General features: G+C 40.8%; 2 protein-coding genes across 2 annotated transcripts in view; both read right to left on the bottom strand.

The window, feature by feature from the left end:
* Nucleotides 1-6,373: 6,373 nt before the first annotated feature.
* CUNH7orf57 (chromosome unknown C7orf57 homolog) lies at nucleotides 6,374-14,871 on the bottom strand. Its single transcript, XM_057370780.1, is given in 9 exon segments — nucleotides 6,374-6,590; nucleotides 7,665-7,765; nucleotides 8,662-8,665; nucleotides 13,393-13,512; nucleotides 13,514-13,549; nucleotides 13,675-13,780; nucleotides 14,542-14,586; nucleotides 14,589-14,723; nucleotides 14,808-14,871. Coding segments are annotated over 9 exon segments (615 nt in total). The 5' UTR covers nucleotides 14,833-14,871; the 3' UTR covers nucleotides 6,374-6,547.
* A 2,982-nt stretch (nucleotides 14,872-17,853) lies between these two features.
* The window catches only part of LOC130576259 (myosin-6-like), a 14,119-nt gene continuing 13,681 nt past the window's right edge, over nucleotides 17,854-18,291 (bottom strand). Inside the window, 2 exon segments of the mRNA XM_057370778.1 lie at nucleotides 17,854-17,981; nucleotides 18,067-18,201. Of these exon segments, the coding sequence (XP_057226761.1) occupies nucleotides 17,961-17,981; nucleotides 18,067-18,201 (156 nt within the window). The 3' untranslated portion in view covers nucleotides 17,854-17,960.

Raw genomic sequence — 18,291 nt, 5'->3', positions numbered from 1 at the left:
GCCAAGCCCGCGGTCCTGGATTTTACAATTATAAAAATAATTTTTYGCACCAGAAGCACATTGTAGCTTGTCCTAGTAAGGAATACTTGGGAGACAGAGCGACTAAAATCTTGGTAGAGAACTTTCTGTGCCTCAGGACGGTAAACACACTGGGCACAAGGCATTGCTGAGATGCATTTATTACAAAATCACGTATTCGGCACTTAGAGTGAAATCTGTTTATATCCTGTCTYACACCAAAGGACTTCGTATGGGAATATGAGAGAAATCCCTTGCACAGATGCATTTCTAGGCACGAACGATATGCAAGAGGAATTGCTCAACAAAATCAGAAAAACATCACCTGTTCATYCTGTTTATATTTCCAGAGGGTGAAACAGAAGGACAGCCTTCTAATCCATTTTCCTGTTCCTTAAATATTTGTCAAGACTTCCAAGCTATAGTAGCGGACAAGCACCTTAGAAGAGTGATTAATTCTGTGGAAGAAAGTTTTCCTTTAAACAGGAGTATTACCTAGCCCTTCATCTCAGGGTCCACTGAAAAGTCTGCTTTAGCTTTCAGGAGGTTTTCTGTCTAGCTGTASATTAAGAGACTAATCAATATAAATTGGTTTTTATTGGGTTTTTTTTTGGTTTTTTTTTTGTTTTGTTTTGTTTTTTTTGTAAGTAATAAGGTTACTATAGTTACTTTGGCTGAAATGGTTCAATTAATTATGCATTTCTATGAGTCTAATAATTGGTAGTAACCTTTGCTCTCAGTTATCACTAGAAAACCTTAAATGCCCTTTTAGCTTCCTGGTTTTGTAGTGTTTGTGTTTTCATTACATTTTGCATTTCAGAGGAAAGAATACTAATGTTATTTTAGAAGGGTGAAAAATACACAGCTACATATTGGGGTTATAACAACAGTGTGCAACTGGCTTYACTTTTCAGGTTTTTATATTGCATGGATGAAAATTTGATCCATGGAAAATAAGGCTGGCTGTCCTTTCATAATCAAACTTATTCTCTCTTCTGCTCAACATAAACCATTTTTATAATCAATTGGTMAAATAATTCAGTGCAGCTGTTTTATCCACTGCATTTTGATTCTTCAGTTATTCTGAATAGTTTGTATCATTAAAAATATTAATAGAAGACAAAATGTGCCAAGACTGAACTTGTATGTTTCTATTTCCAGCTTTTTCTCCCAGATTATAGAATATGTAACTACATTCTGAAAAGTTATCTGCAGAAAACAGCAAAAGCAGAATATTAAGCTGTTTATTGACAGAAAGAAATTGGACTTTTTCCCACATCTTTTACAACTCAGCCTGCGTATTCAGCACAGATACAAGTATTTAAGAAATAGATCTGCTGAAATCAATGGAATTTTAGATGCTTGAGAAGCACACAGGTCAATTGAATTTTTGTTTGCATTGCTATGCAAAGAAAGTTAATGCATACATACACATGATCTCTGAAAACRTGTTTATATTTTAGTCTAGTCCAAAAAGACAGAAGTGGTTAGAATTATATATTAGATATATATTAGGTATATATCAGGACACGTTAAAATTAAAACAGTCATTACACTTCACTACAGTGAAATGGTTGTTTATAAAAGGAAAATTACTCTTTGGTCACKAAACTGCTAAGTTATTGTTCAGTCTTTATCTGGAATTCTTTTAAAAACATTCACATACTCAGTGTACTTGGATGCWATTCACAGAATGTAACTGCACTTTTGCTTTATCTTTGGGCTTGCAAAGCAATCAGTATTCAAAAAAGAAATAATCATCTCACTACTTAAAGGCATTCAGGACAGAAATAGAGCCCAAGACAATGAAACAAATGTTTCAGCATTTAAAACAATAAGGCTAGATTTTGTAATAAGCACCCAGCTTTTGACTTTGGCATTTCTCTGAAAAACAGAAATGGAAAACCAGAAGCTTCCACTGCTTTTACATGGAACTGCTGATGACTTTGAAAACTGCCAGCTGCATGACTGCAGTAACTCAAAAGTAAACAGAACAACACGATTACTGGGATAAGGTGAATTCAAGCAGCACACTTCCATCCTTGGGTTCAGCTGGAGCTTTGTGATTTGTTACACCACTTTGAYTCCTTGTCCCAGGCAAGTTATGTGTCTGCTGCAGATCTCTGTTATTTTAAATGCACAAACACAGATGCCAGGATTGCCCCATTGCTCTTGTGAAGAGAAACCTCAGGCTGTTAATATTTTAAGTCATGGTATTCACACTCTGATCCATTCAGACTCAGTTGACCAACAATGCAGATAAAACATCTCCTTGGCTTGACTAAGGAAGGCAATCATTGCCATAATTAATGGCAATCATTTAGGTTGGAAAAGACMACCAAGATCATCAAGTCCAACCTTCAAGTGAACACCACCGTGTCAGCTAAACCATAGCATTGTCATGTACAGTTGTTTCTTGTACAMTTCCAAGGACAATGGCTCCACTTCCCTGGGCAGCCCATTCCAATGCTTAACCGCCCTTTCAGAAAAAAAATACAGGAAGAAATTCTTCCTAACGTCCAACCTGAATCTGCCCTGGCACAGCCTGAGGCTGTTTCCTTTCATCCTGTCGCTGGTTGCCTGGGAGAAAAGACCAACCTGCACTTGGCTACAAACTCCTGTCAGGCAGTTGTAAAGAGTGGTAAGGTCACCCCTGAGCCTCCTTTTCTCCAGGCTAAACAAACCCAGCTCCCTTAGCCGGTCCTCATAGGATTGACTCTAGAACCTTTCTCAGTTCTGTTGCCCTTCTCTGGAGTCACTCCTACGAGTTGTTTTCTATCGTATTTTCTCTCCCCTGTCCTGCTAGGTGGGGGAGTGATAGAGGCTTAGCAGGTACATGGTGTCCAGCTAAGGTCAGCTCACCACAACAGGTCAGGTTTTAATGCCATGAGCTCCAACCCTGGCCTCCCTTGATATGCTAGACTAGAAAACTGGATTTCCCCAAAAGCTCTGCCTTCACAGCAAAATTAATGGTTTCAATGTATCTGGACATAATCCACAAAACAAATTTACAAATTTTAAGTGAAAAYAGATACAAGGTAAGTAATCCCACAYACCCCTACAGTTAGAGCTTGATGTAAGCTTTCTTATATTTAGAAAAATTTGCTCACTAGCCAACTACTGTRYATTTATGCATTTGCATGTGTTTTASCCTTTKGTTTTTTTGAGCACAGCRTAGACAGTTGAATTGTTCAAAAGAATGGGCAGCAAAGATGGACTCAGGTGCTGAGTCTAACAACATTAACAGCAAAATTTCCACAAATGTTTGCACAAAATTTTGAGGTTTCAGATTAGCCATAGGTTTACCTATTTCCAATGAATTTTTACATCAAAGTTCTAAAGAAGACCTGTATTAAATCAAATCCTCTAAACATTCTATTGAAAGAAATCTGTATTTAGTAATAAATTTTAGAATCTTCACGACCTGGATTCAAAGGTGTAAAATGTACTGAATGCAATCAGTATGAAGAGGAAATTCTAAAAATTACCAGTTCACTTTTCACAGTATTAGCAAAAAACATGGTAATGAAATTGTATCCACTTTCTAGTAGAATTTATAATGAATATTTAGTAGGATTTCAGGGATATCTTCCAATCCAAGTACGTAAAATAGCAAGTGTTAAAATATCAGTGTATCTTAACTTTTTCCAAATATTAAAGTACAACTTCTATATATTRCTATTTCAAAGTACAAACTTCTGCTGGTGTGAATAAACACAGTGATGTAACATATAATACTTTTGTTGCAGTCTTCAGGATAATTTTTTTTTATTTAACAGCTGAAAGTGCAGACATTATAGAGAGCTGAGTCCATGTAAGTGTTAATCAACTATTTAGCTTCTCTACAACATAACACGGAATGCCACCAGATGTGCCACCAGGTCTTTAATTATGTGGTTGAACACTATGACTGATCAACTCGTTCTTGTGCAGCAGGCATAGCAAGAGAATTGTCCTAGAATGCAGAATATCAGGTCTAAATAAATGAGACTTTGGGGTGAAGAAGCATCTTCTTTCAGTGAAGGTTTGACTTTTTTACTGCAAGTATTCATACCAGTTCAATCCTTTCTATTAACATGCCATCCCATATCACACAGTTCCCCTTCACCTTTCTTTATGGGGTAACTCATGAGTACTGCTGTACTTAATTAAGAAACTTGCTAATTTGGACACATCAATAGAGTGCCTGTGTCTAGTCAAGTCAGCAGCAATATGGTAACCCTGTCTGAGAACAGCAAAACAGTACAAGTCTTGTGCAGGAGAAAACTTCAGTTTTGCTATATTTTGTTTATTATATTAAGAAAAAGTCTAGGATTAGGCACTGACTGCTGTTGCCTATTCTTTAAAATTTGCAGTAATCAAGCCCAATGAAGTTCATCCATCTCACAAACTTCTCAATGAGGGATGARTTGAATTACAAAAACAATATAGCCAACATGTAAATACTGGACTATATAAGCAATACGAGACTTTAGTTTCCCCAACAGTCTTTCAAGTTACTTATTACATCCCTGAAACGGTGGTTTTAACTCATTGCTTGCAGGTGGTGATTCAGATGGTTCTGAATCTGCAAAAAAAAAAAAAAAGTTTACAGAATTATTTCAACCATAAGAATAAAAAGGTCACCTAAAATATTTAGTTTCTCCCTCATATCAAAATGCAAATAAATTCCAGTACTTCTAATTTTGAATTAACAAGATAGACAAGCTACCTAAGAAATTTGCAGTATGATGCAAATATCCCAAAACAAATGGATTATAGATTTACATGTGGAATGGGTTGTATCTCCTGTCTGATGTGTCTAGGACTTATTCTGTGCAAGTGAGAACAGAGAAAGCTCCATCTCAAAAGGAAGGTGCAAGGTGTTCATGCTGCCAGTTGCTTTGAATGAACAGAAAAAAGTRCACAAATGGGAAAAAATTAAAAGCACTGCCTTCAGCAATCACCTAAAAGAATGGAAAGGACAAGGTCAAAACTGAATGAAGGTACACATCTGGATGAAACCATATTRTTCAGAGCATTAAAAGCAATGTCCTGTTACACTGAGATAAAGAACCAATCTCAATCGTCTCATTAGATGCACACACATTAAAGAAATCAACTACCACCAAATAAATTAAATTGAGATACTGAAATCGCAAATCCTTTAATTTTACTCATAGTAATGGGAAAGAAAAATGTCAACACACAAGAAAGCTAAATAGAATCTGGAAACAAAGAAGAATATTAAAGGTTTTCTTCGACGCTGAGGAAGAGCACTTTTAGACTCCACGGTTGGCTGAATTGTTGGGTCACTGAGCTTCCCAAAGCAGCATTGTCTGCATGATCAGAGATTGGATGCTTAAGTTAACTTGAAGAGTGGCTTCTAAGATTATGCATTCTCTTTCAGACCCAGATGAAGATCTGGCTTCATCCCTTATTTTTATGGCTTTTTTCTTCTAAACAAAATCACACAATTATTTCTCTGTTTTCTTCTGATACTCACCTGGAGGAAGAGGTTCTGCACACCAAAAAAGAAAAAATTACTGTAGATACATCATTGGAAGACACAAAGATGAATTCAGAAAGAGCTGAAGTGTTAGAGAAAATAAAATACCTGGCCTCTAAGACTTTCAACCATTAATATATCAAGGTCAAGGGAATCATGGCAATTTCCAGTGTATACAAAAGGATTCCCTGATACAAATTAAAAAAAAAAAATTCTGGGGCATACAATGGGAGGTCGAATAGCATTTYCATTGCTATAGAAACTGATACAGCCACCATGGTTACCAAGACACTGTAAAAAGGAAAAGGTCTTTGACAGAAGGAGATTTTTCCAGCCCTTTAAACTTTATGTTTGTTTCCAAGTGATGTCTTTCATAGCTATTACTATTGTGCATGACAAAGCATGGTTTGAAATCATAGGTACATTGGATAACTTTTTTTCTCTTAAACTGTTGCAATTCCACTRTCTTCAGCTATGTGCATATATTTRTTTTGRCAAATTTSTATGAACAGTGATCTATTTCTTAARCACRAGTATCAATGMCACTTGTGACAGAAGTTTYCAGAAAATATTAGGGAMAAAAGAATATTCATAATGAAGAGGCAACGAATATTTTACAGGCTGCTTAAATTTAGGCAGGATGGCTATGCCTCTGCAGCATTTCATGGAAACACATCACAGAGAAGCCCCTGGATCAGAACACAGAAGCCCCTGGATTGGAACAGAGCATACTACAATCGTGGAGATGAAAAAGGTCCATGAAAGCACCTGCCTTTGCTGACTGCAAACAGGAGCACTCCTTTCTTTGGCTGCTCAAAGGGTATTGTAAACTAAGCCCGGCTATTCAATGTGTCTCACCRTATCCAGAGCCACACAAATATTGAGGCTGCCCTCTGCTGTTACCTTGAGAGCTCAGCTCATTTTAAAAGAAACAGCTTTCAAAAACGTTACCTTCAGAGTACTCACTATTTTCTGATGTTTCTGCAATTTTTTGTCCCATTCAGTGCATTGCTGAAACCTTGCTTATGAATTTGCTAAAATTTACTGCTTCACTTTTTTTCTGAATGGGCCTGTAAATACAAATCTATTGAAGGAAAACAAAAGCAAAAGTAAACAAAAAGAGGGATTAGGTGGAAAAAAWTTATTTTGCACAAAAAAGCTTTATAATTTATTTCTAATTAAAATATAACCATTTATAGCCTCATAATTTATTTCCAAATAACAAAACATATATTATACATGTAATCATCTAAGAAGTAAAACCAAAACCAACCAAACAGCAGCACACAATTATGCCTGACTTAGTGCTGTGTAAATTTATGTGAGAAAAGCCATCTGCTTCACTGGAATTTTAAACATATAATACTTACACATTTCTGGTCTTAGAGACAAAATGTGCAAAAGGGAAATCCCACAAAGAATGTGTAAGTAAAAAAGGCTRACGGTACTCATTCTGTGGTGGATGAAGGTGAAATTTTGTCACAAATTTTCTCTTAAATTCATTTGACAGTTTAATCCTTTATTTGGCAGCATTAACATCGTTTTAAAACATAGTGGGATTACTGATTACTGAGCAATCGATTTCTAAGACAAAGTATGCAGAAACAGTTCAGCTGTGCACAGAGATGATGATGTGGCTACATGTAYATTACATTATCATATCACACATGACATCAGAGTTTGCTTAAAACATCTCTTCCAGGTGTTCATTACAATATTTTTGCTCTGTCTGACCTTACATAGGCTACAGTTTGTCTTTCTTAGAAAAAGTGTCAGTTCTACTTGTGTGTCCGTATCCTATACCCACAGAACAATGTAGATTTTCATTTTTACCTGTTCCCTGGTATTGAGAAAAAAAACAGACAATTTAGAATACCAGAAAAGCCTGCTGCATGAACACATGCAACTCTATGCTTAGTTTTCCTAATGCAAAGTTATACTGAGTAACTTTCCTATTTGAGTTAAAGTACTGTTAATTTATTTGCTTTTAAAATAATTTCAGCATCACGTATGATAGGAAGTTTAGGAGCAATAAAGATCCACAAGGTCCATACACATAGCCACTAATTCCTGCAGTTTCTCGAGGAGCAGTATTACTTGCATGCATTAATAGCTGCAGGCTTAGGTGTTTAATGATTTTCATAAGTGTACTACTTACACGTGTGGGAAGGAAAGCTTATTTGCTTCACTGAATTCCTTGTTTGTAGAAACAGTCGGCATTCTGCTTGGATATTTAGGGCTTACAGTTGGGAGCTTTACCTGTGTTAGAGAAAGGTTAGAAAAAGGAGTTACGAAAAAAATATTATATTGTATTATATGATAGTATAGCCTTTAAAAGTGAGAGTGATATTAAAGGCCTAAATATGTTCAAATTTCAATGTCTTATCTGTTTCTGTTTATATTATTTCCATGAGTAACAGTAATGGATTGTAGAGGAATAACAAAAGATACAGCAGCCCCTTAGTTATTCTACATGAGTTTAGCTGTTCGCTCTCTCCACAATGTGCTCTACACAAGCATTTCCTTTACTGTCACTTGTACCCAAAATTAAGCTTCAAATTGAAAATTATCCATTGCAACCTCTCATCTTGGTCCATTTCTGTGTATGCAGAATATAAAACCAGACCAGTCTTACTGAAGTCAGGAGGACCAGAAATTAACTTATGGTCTAATTACTACTTCTTTTTTAGGTTTGGGTTTTGTTTTTTTAAGAAAAAGCATAAAACATCTTATATAATAATGAAACTGTTGTGATACATTAATTAGAGGTTTGAAGTTCAAACAAATACAAATATATTGCAGGAAGCCTGCAACAGAAAAATGTATTTTACTTTTATTACCTTTCCTTTCCAATGACAGGCAAAGAAAATCAGTGTTGACTAAAAGACTGAAAGATGACACCTAGAAATCCAGGGAAATGACATCACACACTCCCTGAAAGGAAAAGTAGGAAAATCAAAACGTTAAGCAATACATATCAAAGCTCTTTATTTTAACTTTAATCAAAATCAACAGCTAGTAAAGGGTCAACTTACGTCCCTCTCAAATAAAAGCATGAAATTAAATCTCCTCAACAACTCCCAGATATTTTTCACTAATACTTGCTAAGAAATTAAACGTTAAAGAAACAAAACATCTTAAAAGACTATTTACACCTTCCTTCATCGCATCAAGGGGAGAAGGGGGAAGTCCTGAAGATAGCACAAAACTTTCAAAGCTTATTAACAAAGTTTTTGTGTTTGAATAMTACATCCTTTTAATTAAAACCTACATATTATTTGACCATTTTCTTTTTTAAACATGCAACACAAGAGAGCACGCCATGGAATAAGAGATATTAGTTGCAGATTATTTAGAAAAACATCAAGACAGGGTAACTAGAAATGAAATGTATTGCTCTGTAAACTTAGAAGTACATTAAGGATAAAAATACTTTTCACCTATGTGGACATAGCTACTGCAGTACAGTTAACAGAGCAAAAAATTATTAAGTGCAAAATCTAGATGCATCAACAGCAGTCATACTTGGATTGCAGACACTACAGAACACCCATAAAAACCTCTATAAGGAGAAGATTCCAAAATGTAAACACACCATGGATTTCTCAAGGATCTTGTGTGCATTGAGTATGGCAAGAGCAAACAAAAGTACAGTGGCATTTGAATACATCTGATAAATGAACTAATTAAGAAGCCGCTAAAAAAAAAGGAGATCTGAATGTTCAGAGAATGTTAAGTTTTTTTTATTCTGGAAGAAAGTGATGCCTGGGACAGACAGTTGTACTGATTCTGAGCCAGGACATCAATGCAAACACATGTATGAAGTCAGTGCTGAAACCCCTACAGACTTCAGTGGAGTYACACCGGGACATTTGTCAAAAAACAAGAGGTGATACTAGCAAGAGCATGGAGTGACATAAGTCAGCTGATGTGAGCTGAAAAGGAGGGTCTTTGTCCAACCTGGAGGTTAAAAACCACTGCTGCTTGGAATTGCTATTGAAGTGTGTTAACACTATTTGCTGAAGYAGCCCATTTGTGCTTTATGTTTCAAAAATGCCATCCTGTTGTGCAAAAATGATAGCGCTGTTTTCCATCTWTCACTTAGAATGGACCACTTCAGACCTGACATGCAGTGGAAGTTTCAGATCCAGGACACAACTACCTACAGGTTCAACTGACAAAAACAACCTCAGGTAACATTTGTCACATGCTGAAGGCAGGATGGCACCCARGGCAACACAGAAACACAACTCAGTTTGATAGTCAAGACACACAGCCAATGGAAAGAGATGAGACTTTGTCCTTGGCAGCAAAAGGAAGCACCAGAAAGGAGGTCTAGTAATTAAAGAGTTAATTAAAGGGCATGGGRACAGCAGAAGCTAGAGATTTTGACCAGAAACAGAGAAAGGGTCAGACTGTCCAAAATAAAGTCAAGACAAAAAAGGGGAAAGGCAAAGAGAAAAGTTTTGAAGGCTGCGMGCAAGTGCATTGTTTTAAAAGTTGTCTTTCTTGGCATTAAATGAGAGGCTAGCATAAACTGCAGGGATCAAAACACTCTCTACTGTTCAGGTAAACTATGACAAAAGTGGCAAGGGAACAGATCAGAATTTGGCTTTGGGAGCACTGTAATCCTTTCAGGTGCTTTTTATTACTTTGCTGGGCAAATTCGGCATTAAAAGCAAACCCTTGTGCYACTACACTCCCAATGGTTACAACTGAGGGGGCTTTTTCCCTTTAACAAGCCTCTGTTTTGCAGCCATCAGTTTTCCCAGATAAAACAAACTATACAGGGCAGGTTCTTGGTGTAAAGTGTTTTCTCCCTTTGTGAAAAAAGGGCAACAACATACTCTAAAAATTACTGTGTTTATTACAAATACACATTTATTAGCCTTGAGTTCAAGAAACATGAAATAGTATATGTATTGTGGCTGGATGGTATATGAAGAACAATGGGTATCTGCAGCCAGCACAGAAAGATAAAAGCCTCCACATGAAATCCTGGCTCCTGTGTGATCAAGGACAAAACTCTAGATTACATGTCAAATCTCTCTCTGAGGTCAAATCCTGACCTCAGATGAGCAATCCTTTTGCTACAGCACATATATACCTAAGTACATATGAAAATATACACAGACATTTCAGGCAAGTGCCTGAAAGAAAGGACTTTGGAGATGAAGGAGATCTTAGTGSTGCTGCATGGAGGTTGCCTGATGCTGATGCAAACCCTGATGACACCTCCAACTGACCTCTCACCCATACAAGGCCTCCCTCTTTCTTAAGGTCTCAGCCACACGATGCACAAGCAAAAGGATCACAGAATCATAGAATGTTTTGGGTTGAAAAGGTGCTTAAAGATCATCTAGCAGTAAACCCTCTGCCATGGCAGGGACATCTCTCACGAGACCAGGTTTCTCAAAGCCCAGTCCAGCCTGATCTTGAACACTTCCAAGGATGTGATATCCATAACTTCTCTGGGCAACCAGTTCTAGTATCTGATCACCTTTACGGTAAAGAATTTTTTCCTAATACTGAACCTAACCCTACTCTCTTTCAGTTTGAATCTATTCCCTCTTGCCCTTTCACTACATGCTCTTGTAAAAAGGCTCTCTCCCTCTTTCTTGCAGTCTCCCTTCAGGTGTTGGAAGGTCGAAAGCCTTCTCTTCTCCAGGCTGAACAATCCAAATTCTCTCAACCCTTCCTCACACAATAGATGCTCTATCCCTAAAATCAGCWTGGTGACCTCCTCTGGACTGCTCTAACAGGTCCATGTCCTTGCTGTGCTGGGGCCCTCAGAGCTGGATTCAGTGCTCCAGGAGGAATCTCCAGTCCTCCTCTACACAGCAACAACCACGAGGTTGAGATTTGAGGTTGAGCTTGGTGCAGATTTTAATATGTTCGAACAATGCAGCATAAACCTTATAACTCCAGAGCAAGGGCTCACTTGGGAGCAATGTTTTCCAAACTGAGCAGGAGAGGTACCCTTGGAGGTTTTGCACTTGTTCCTAATGGCACCCTTTGGGATTTAGCTCCACAATTGCATCATCCATCTCTCTTCTGAATAAGTGCTTAGTCAGACTGTACTGTGAAATATTTTCAATACATTCAGTCTCATACTAACACAAATTCTTGAGGTGATTTGCTGCTGCAGTATTATCATACGGTCAAATACATTAATTGACTATTCCTTAGAAATTTGCCTGTAGAGKTTTGGAATACATCTCCTTCCTCTGAATATACAAGATGTATGGTGAAAAATCTAAAATTGAGACTCTTTGGTAGAGCTAGTTCCATTGTCTAGGTAGGAAGACTCTTTGGGAAGGTATTCAGAGCATGGGATAGAAACCTCCCAAAGAGGATATACAATAAATAGTTGTGAAAGAAGCACCATGTGACATTTCAAGATGCATGATTTTTCAGGGTACAACACAGTACAATTTTCAGGGTGCAAAAAAGATACTGTGAAGCACAGCCAAATGAGAGATGGTGGTGTGAAAGTAGAGGTAAATGCAGTGACACAGAATCAGCCTTCTCAGGCACCTAATCTTAAAGAAAACCATTTTTTTAGATTTAGAACCTTAGACAATACTAAACTTCAGCTTCCAGGAGAATAGTGTAAATTATACATGAGGGCCTCAGCATATTCAGAATCTGAGCTGAATAAATAACATATATTCACTTTGCATTTAGTGATAAATAAAGCACATGGAAATTTTCAGACACATGACTGAATGAAACTGGGTCTCTATCAAACTCCACCAAAGCTGAAATGGACCTCAGTGTTACTTTACAGGTCAGCACATGGACTTGAATTACTCTTGCTGTTATAAAAGTTAAGTTAGAATCTTAGAGCACTGAACAGAAATTGGTTTTTAAGGGAGCAAGAAAGAGCACTTSCTCTCTGTCCTAGCTCAGTTCCTTTAAGAGGCACTGCAGCAAGTCAAGTTTTTATTTTCAGTGTTTTAAATCTATGATTGAAAAAAAACCCTTCACCTACAAGTATCAGGCAAATAACAGTTTAAACAAGCTGTTGTTTGCCTGTTGCCACAGATTAAATAAATATTCCAGGGCCTATTTAGTACTGAGATGCTCCCTATTTACACAAGATATCATTGTGAATTTCCACTAGTTACTCAAATCAGCAAAGGCTGAGGACTTTTTTTACTACAAAGTCCAACATCTGCCCTTCTGTTCAAGAAGGGAGGTATTGGTGCTCAAGCACATCAAATGACTTTCCAGGTATAACCCAAAGGCTTATGGTAAGTGTGGCAACTGAGATTACAGAGGATACTTAAAAAACATAAGGCTTCAGCATCTAAATTGGGCAGGGGCAGGGAGGATGCAAGACAGAGGATAGCAGAGAGGTTTCCAAGACAAAACACCAATATCAGCACAGAAAGGTTTGTTTGGGCATAGCTTGCACTACACTCACTTTTTCTTGGATACATCTTTCATTCAAAGACAGCCAGTGCAGTACCTTGGGGAAGTCCGTTGCATTTTTAACCAAATGAAACTCCTTTTTCAGAACAGTCTTCTGTTCTCATCTCCTTCTCCTTTCTCCCTCACCCAAGATTACTAAACAAGAAGTCTCTTCACCAAGAATAAATTGTAGGGGAAATAAAGCATAAGAAGATAGAAACTAACTACTGCTTTTTATTCACACCAAAGTATATGTACTATATAATGTGATGGGAAACTGTGTTTCTGGTTCCTACATTTGCAGCATTTAAAAGAAACACAGCTTTCTTCTTGTCCTCTAACTGTAATATAAAAATTGCTTCTGGAATACAGAAACCCATGTGGATTATAGCTTCCTTTCTGTTAGAAATAGTGCTGTGTTCACAAGTTCTGCAAATGAAGCATTGTCACAGGGTGCCTCTCTATTTTACCTTCTTTTTCTCTGCATTTTGTCTTCAGCATCCTGCTGCCAAACACTTTTCAGAGCAAAACCAAAAGGCCCTCTTCTTTCCTTGTAACTGCTACCATGATGGCCATCAGCCTTAAACTCTGTGAATCATATCATCTGGCTGAGAGGAAACAYAGTTCCTGCAGGCAAAGATTCAACACTCATTTGCACAAGGTATACAAATCCTGCACTTTAGTATGGAAGCATTCTGAAATGCTAATAGGTGAAGCGGAGGCCAAGATGTGCTGGGCCTCAGCAGTCTCACCAAGGCTCCTCCATCGCTGTGGATTGGCAGTGTGAGAACCAGACAGGGGCAGCACAGGCTGCTGGAGGGGACTTCATCACCACAGGAGTGCAGTGCTTCAGTAGGTCTGCAGAGAAAAAGACAAAAGCCAGTACTTTTCTGACTTCTTACTTAGTTGCAAAAGTAYTGCCTTTGTTTTCAGATTGCTGTTTTATCAGGAAGAAATCCTTGATTTCTTCAYCAAAAAGCACTTGCCTCCCTTGATAAAACAGGGAGTCAGAACCCTGCAGTGTTGTGTTCCACTTGTACCTTGCTTGTCTTGCTCTAAATGCTTTGACATGTTCTACTGCCCGCTTAATTCGTATTTCTGGATTTGTCACTCTGCTCTAAGTGTGCACACAAACCATCTGCTCAACTTCCTGAAGTTTTCTTTGATAAAGGAAATAACAAACCCACATATCTCCCTGGTAGGAGAATAGAGTATGTGCAGCACTATAATAAAGTCATCACATCACAAAGTAATAATTTATAAACCTCTATCAAGTTTTGTGATGATTTTGTGGAACTATTTTCACCAGACCACTACTTAAATAGCCCAGGCATAAACAGTAGAGACCTCACTCAAACGCACCTAGATGGTCATCAGCCACTTGGATCCAACACAGGGCAAGACCACACGTTTTGCTGAAGGGTACCTACACACAAGGGACTGCAAGGATGTCTTTAGCAGGTGACCTCTTACATCACATTTTCATTTCCTCATTTTTTACATGGGTTAATTTCAAAGGTSCAGAGCATTCTTCTGTAGCATCTAYRAGCACTTTACACYACACTCAAGCAAAGCCAAAGAAAACAAAGGAAAAACMAAGAAGCAAGACAGATGCTTACCAGATTGGCCTCCTTGCTTTGCCAGCCTCACACTGCATGAGTCTCTTGGATCCACATCCTGAGGCACCCAGATAGTGGCACTTCATGGGGAGCTTTTGAAAGGTCACTGAGACCCAGAATATGGGATATTGGGAGAAGTGAGCTCTCCTCTGGTTCTCTCACTGGCTTGGGATATTGCTGTCCTGCAATAATGGAAAATAAAATATTTATGGTAAAAGTTAACTGCTAGCATCCCTTTTTCAGGCAACTTAAAAAATTGAGATTACCTGAAACATGAATGAGGCAATACATTTCACCTTGGAGGCAAAAGACCAGGCTCGCTCATTCTGGGGGATATAGCACAAGCAATTTGTAGAGAATCAGATGCAAAGCACTTTCAGTTTTGAAACAGCATTCAAGTTTTCTTCTAAAGTRTTCCAATACAGAGGATTGTGCCTCTTCATTCAGAAAACTATTTCCAAGGACACCAAAAGCAGTGARAGGCACGGGAGACAGCAGGAAACAYTTCAGCTTTTGGTCTCCTTTCCTTCGTACACACAAAGACAGTAGCTGTCAATTGGCAGGTCTTTATTTGTAAAACAACCGAACCCAATACCCAAATAAAAAAATCAGTAAAAAACATCCTACCCCCTACCTCTCCATACATTACTTTCCCAGCTTCTAGTGAGCAAAAGAAAATATAAACAAATCCTTCGAAATGGGAAAATGGGCGGCAGATAAATAAGAAAAAGCCAGTACAAGGCACTGTGCCATAGAAGATGCACAGGCACTTACCGAAGCGACTGCAGCTGCAGCTGATGCCGTGCCGTCGGTGTGAGGGCACCACTCTAGGAGGAGCTCCCGGCACACACACACACACAAGCTGTGCCCAAACTCAACCCCAAGCAAACAACCCAAAGCTCCGCCTCTCTCCGGGCTCAGGAGTGGGACAGCCGGAGCTCGCTGCCTCCTCCCGGTCGTGTCCGTCCCCCGGCGCTCTCCCGATGGTGATGCCGCGGCTCAGACACTGAAGGGCGATTCCCCGAGCGGTGACCCGCAGCGCCGGGAAGCAGGCGGGACGGGGCCCGATGGCGATCCGGACCCCGCCGGGGCTGAGCGGGACAGCCCGGCCCACGGTGCCTCCCTCCTCTTCTTTCCTTTTTCTGCGGGCCTGGAGCTCGGGGTATGCCCGCCACCGTCGGCAGCAGCTGAGGCGCGGGGCGCAGTGGGGGCGGCTCCCGCTCTTCCCGCTCTTCCCGCCGTTCCCGCTGCTCCCGGCGGCTCCCGCCGTTCCCGGTGTTCCCGCCGGCTCCCGCTGTTCCCGGTGTTCCCGCTGCCTCCAGCTGCTCCCGGCGGGCGCCCGGCTCCCGCCCCAAGAGGGGAGGACGCGCTCCTGCTGTGGGCGCCCGCCTCGACCTTGCCGCTGCCGGGAAACTCCATCCCAGCTGGAAACAGAACAAAATCCACCCTTTATTCCATGACATTTACTATTCTGTGCTGTTTAATCTTTGCCTTCTGGCCGGTCCGTGTACTGAAAGCCTGCAGGTACCCTTTTGGGTCCTTGAAATAGCCTCTTCTGAGATTTTCTTTGTATTGCTGGAGTTAGCCGAGCATTTTATTCGTCCTTGCTGCTTCTTCATCTTTCCGTGTCTGGGGTCTGGATGATGTGATACAGTGGGATGGTGGGACTGGGAGAATGTGGGGGGATGGAGAGACATGAAGAAAAATGATGGGGTGATGGAGTGTGGAAAATATAGAGGGACATAGAGGAGATGGAGGGACATAGCAGTGGTGGGATGGGGGGATGATGAGTCATGAAGATGTTGGGGTKTGGAGAGGATGGATGAATAGTGGGRCGTGGAGATTGTGGGATGTRTAGGTATGTTGAAGAAATGKWGTGGTAGACAACGTAGGAATGGTGGGATAAGGTGGGATCATGGGTTGTGGAGGAAATGGAGGGACAGTGAGAAGTGCAGGATGGAAAGATGGAGGAGGCAGAGCTGTTGGGCCACGGGGTGGTAGAACAATCGATGGAGAGGCCAGACAGATGAAAGCATTTTGGACAGAAGGACAGTGGGACATGTGGGGAAACAGAACATGGCAGGTGGTAGGACAGAGTGGCTGGTGGTCAGGGGATCACTGAGGCCAGAAGCAGCAGAAGCTGTAAGCTCAGGARCCAGAAGGTCCCTGAAGGGCTCACMCAGGCTCTGTGCCACATGTGGAGGTACCAGATGCTGCCCCCCCCTCCTGGGGCCCTCCCTCCCCAGCCCCTTATGTACCCCCAGGCACGTCTATTCCAGCACACAGATATGGATTGGTGTGGGGYAGGTTGAGATACATTGTGAGGCAGTTTGAGGTCAAGGTACACCCCAAGGGTGAAATCATATTGCCCTGTGGGGCTGGGCACAACATCCTGTGGGGCGCACCAGGTTCACRCAGCTTGGCGATTGTCACAAAATTTCTAAGATTGGAAGGAACCTCTGAAGATCATCCAGTCCGACCGCCCTGCCAAGGCAGAGTCACCYAGAAAATTTATACAGGAACATCTCCAGTTGGGTTTTGAATATCTGCAGACAGGGAGACTTCACTACCTCCCTGGCAGCCTGTTCCTGTGCTCTGCCACCCTCAATGTAAAGAAGTTCTTCCTCATGTTGAGGTGGAACTTTTTGTGTTTTGCTTCTTGTCCTCTTTCTGGGCTGAAAATCCTGGCACCATCCTTTTGGCACCCACTTTTGAGATGCATTAATGAGATCCCCTCTCAGTCTTCTCTCCTCTAGACTGAGGCCCAGCTCACTCAGTCTCTTTTCCTGGAGAAATGCTTCAGACCCCAAATCATCTTTGTGGCCTCCACTGGACCCTCTCCAGTAATTCCATGTCTTTCTTGTGCTGAGGAGCCCAGAACTGGAACCAAAGTACTGCAGATGTGGCTTCACTGTCCAAACAGAGGGGCAGGATCATCTCCCTTGAACTGCTGGTCACACACTTCCCAATGCACCCCAGGACACCATTGGCCCTCCTGTCCCCAAGGACACACTGCCAGCTCATAGTCAACTTTTGCTGCCGATGTACCTGCTGAAGCCCTTCTTGTCCTTGATATCCTTTGCCAGACTCTATTTCAAGTGCGCTTTGGCCTTCTGTGATGTATCCCTGTATACTCTGGCAATGGTCCTACAATCCTCCCACAGGGACTTTCCCTTTTTCTGCATCCCATAAACTTCAATTTCAGGTTTGCTAGAAACTTGTATGGGCTCCTTCCATGCTACAGGTGCCACACAATGGGGTGACCCCACCCTCCACAGACAAACAGAGCCACACAAATTACTGCTGCTTCATGCTTTTTATTGGCTGACCAAGCTTGGGGTGTCTAGAGGGAGATGGGCGCTAGGAGGTCTAGGTGGGATAGCTGCGAATTCAGGTAGGATAGGTGGGGATCCAAAGCTTCACTCCTCATTGAGTCCCTTCTGATGGAGGAGAAAAAGGGAGTGTGATCATGGGGCTGTTGTGGGGCAGCCATGGGGCAGCTCTTGGGCAGGGAAAAGGTCCCACCTTGGCTCCCATGTCGCGGCTCTTGGCCCGCAGCTTGTTGACCTGGGACTCGGCGATGTCGGCACGCTCCTCCGCCTCATCCAGCTCATGCTGCGCCTTGCGGAACTTGGCCAGGTTGGTGTTTGCCTGTTCCTCCTGAGGAGACAGGGGCATCAGAAAGGCTCCCGCACAGCTCTGCCTCCTGCCATCCCACCTACTCTCCGTGCATATGCCTTTCTTATTGCT

The sequence above is a fragment of the Malurus melanocephalus genome, unplaced genomic scaffold, assembly GCF_030028575.1.
Source record: "Malurus melanocephalus ecotype Western Australia unplaced genomic scaffold, MMel_1.1 scaffold_133, whole genome shotgun sequence".
NCBI classification, from domain to species: domain Eukaryota; kingdom Metazoa; phylum Chordata; class Aves; order Passeriformes; family Maluridae; genus Malurus; species Malurus melanocephalus.
The sequence above is the reverse complement of the archived record's forward strand: the minus strand, read 5'-3'. Positions and strand labels throughout refer to the sequence as shown.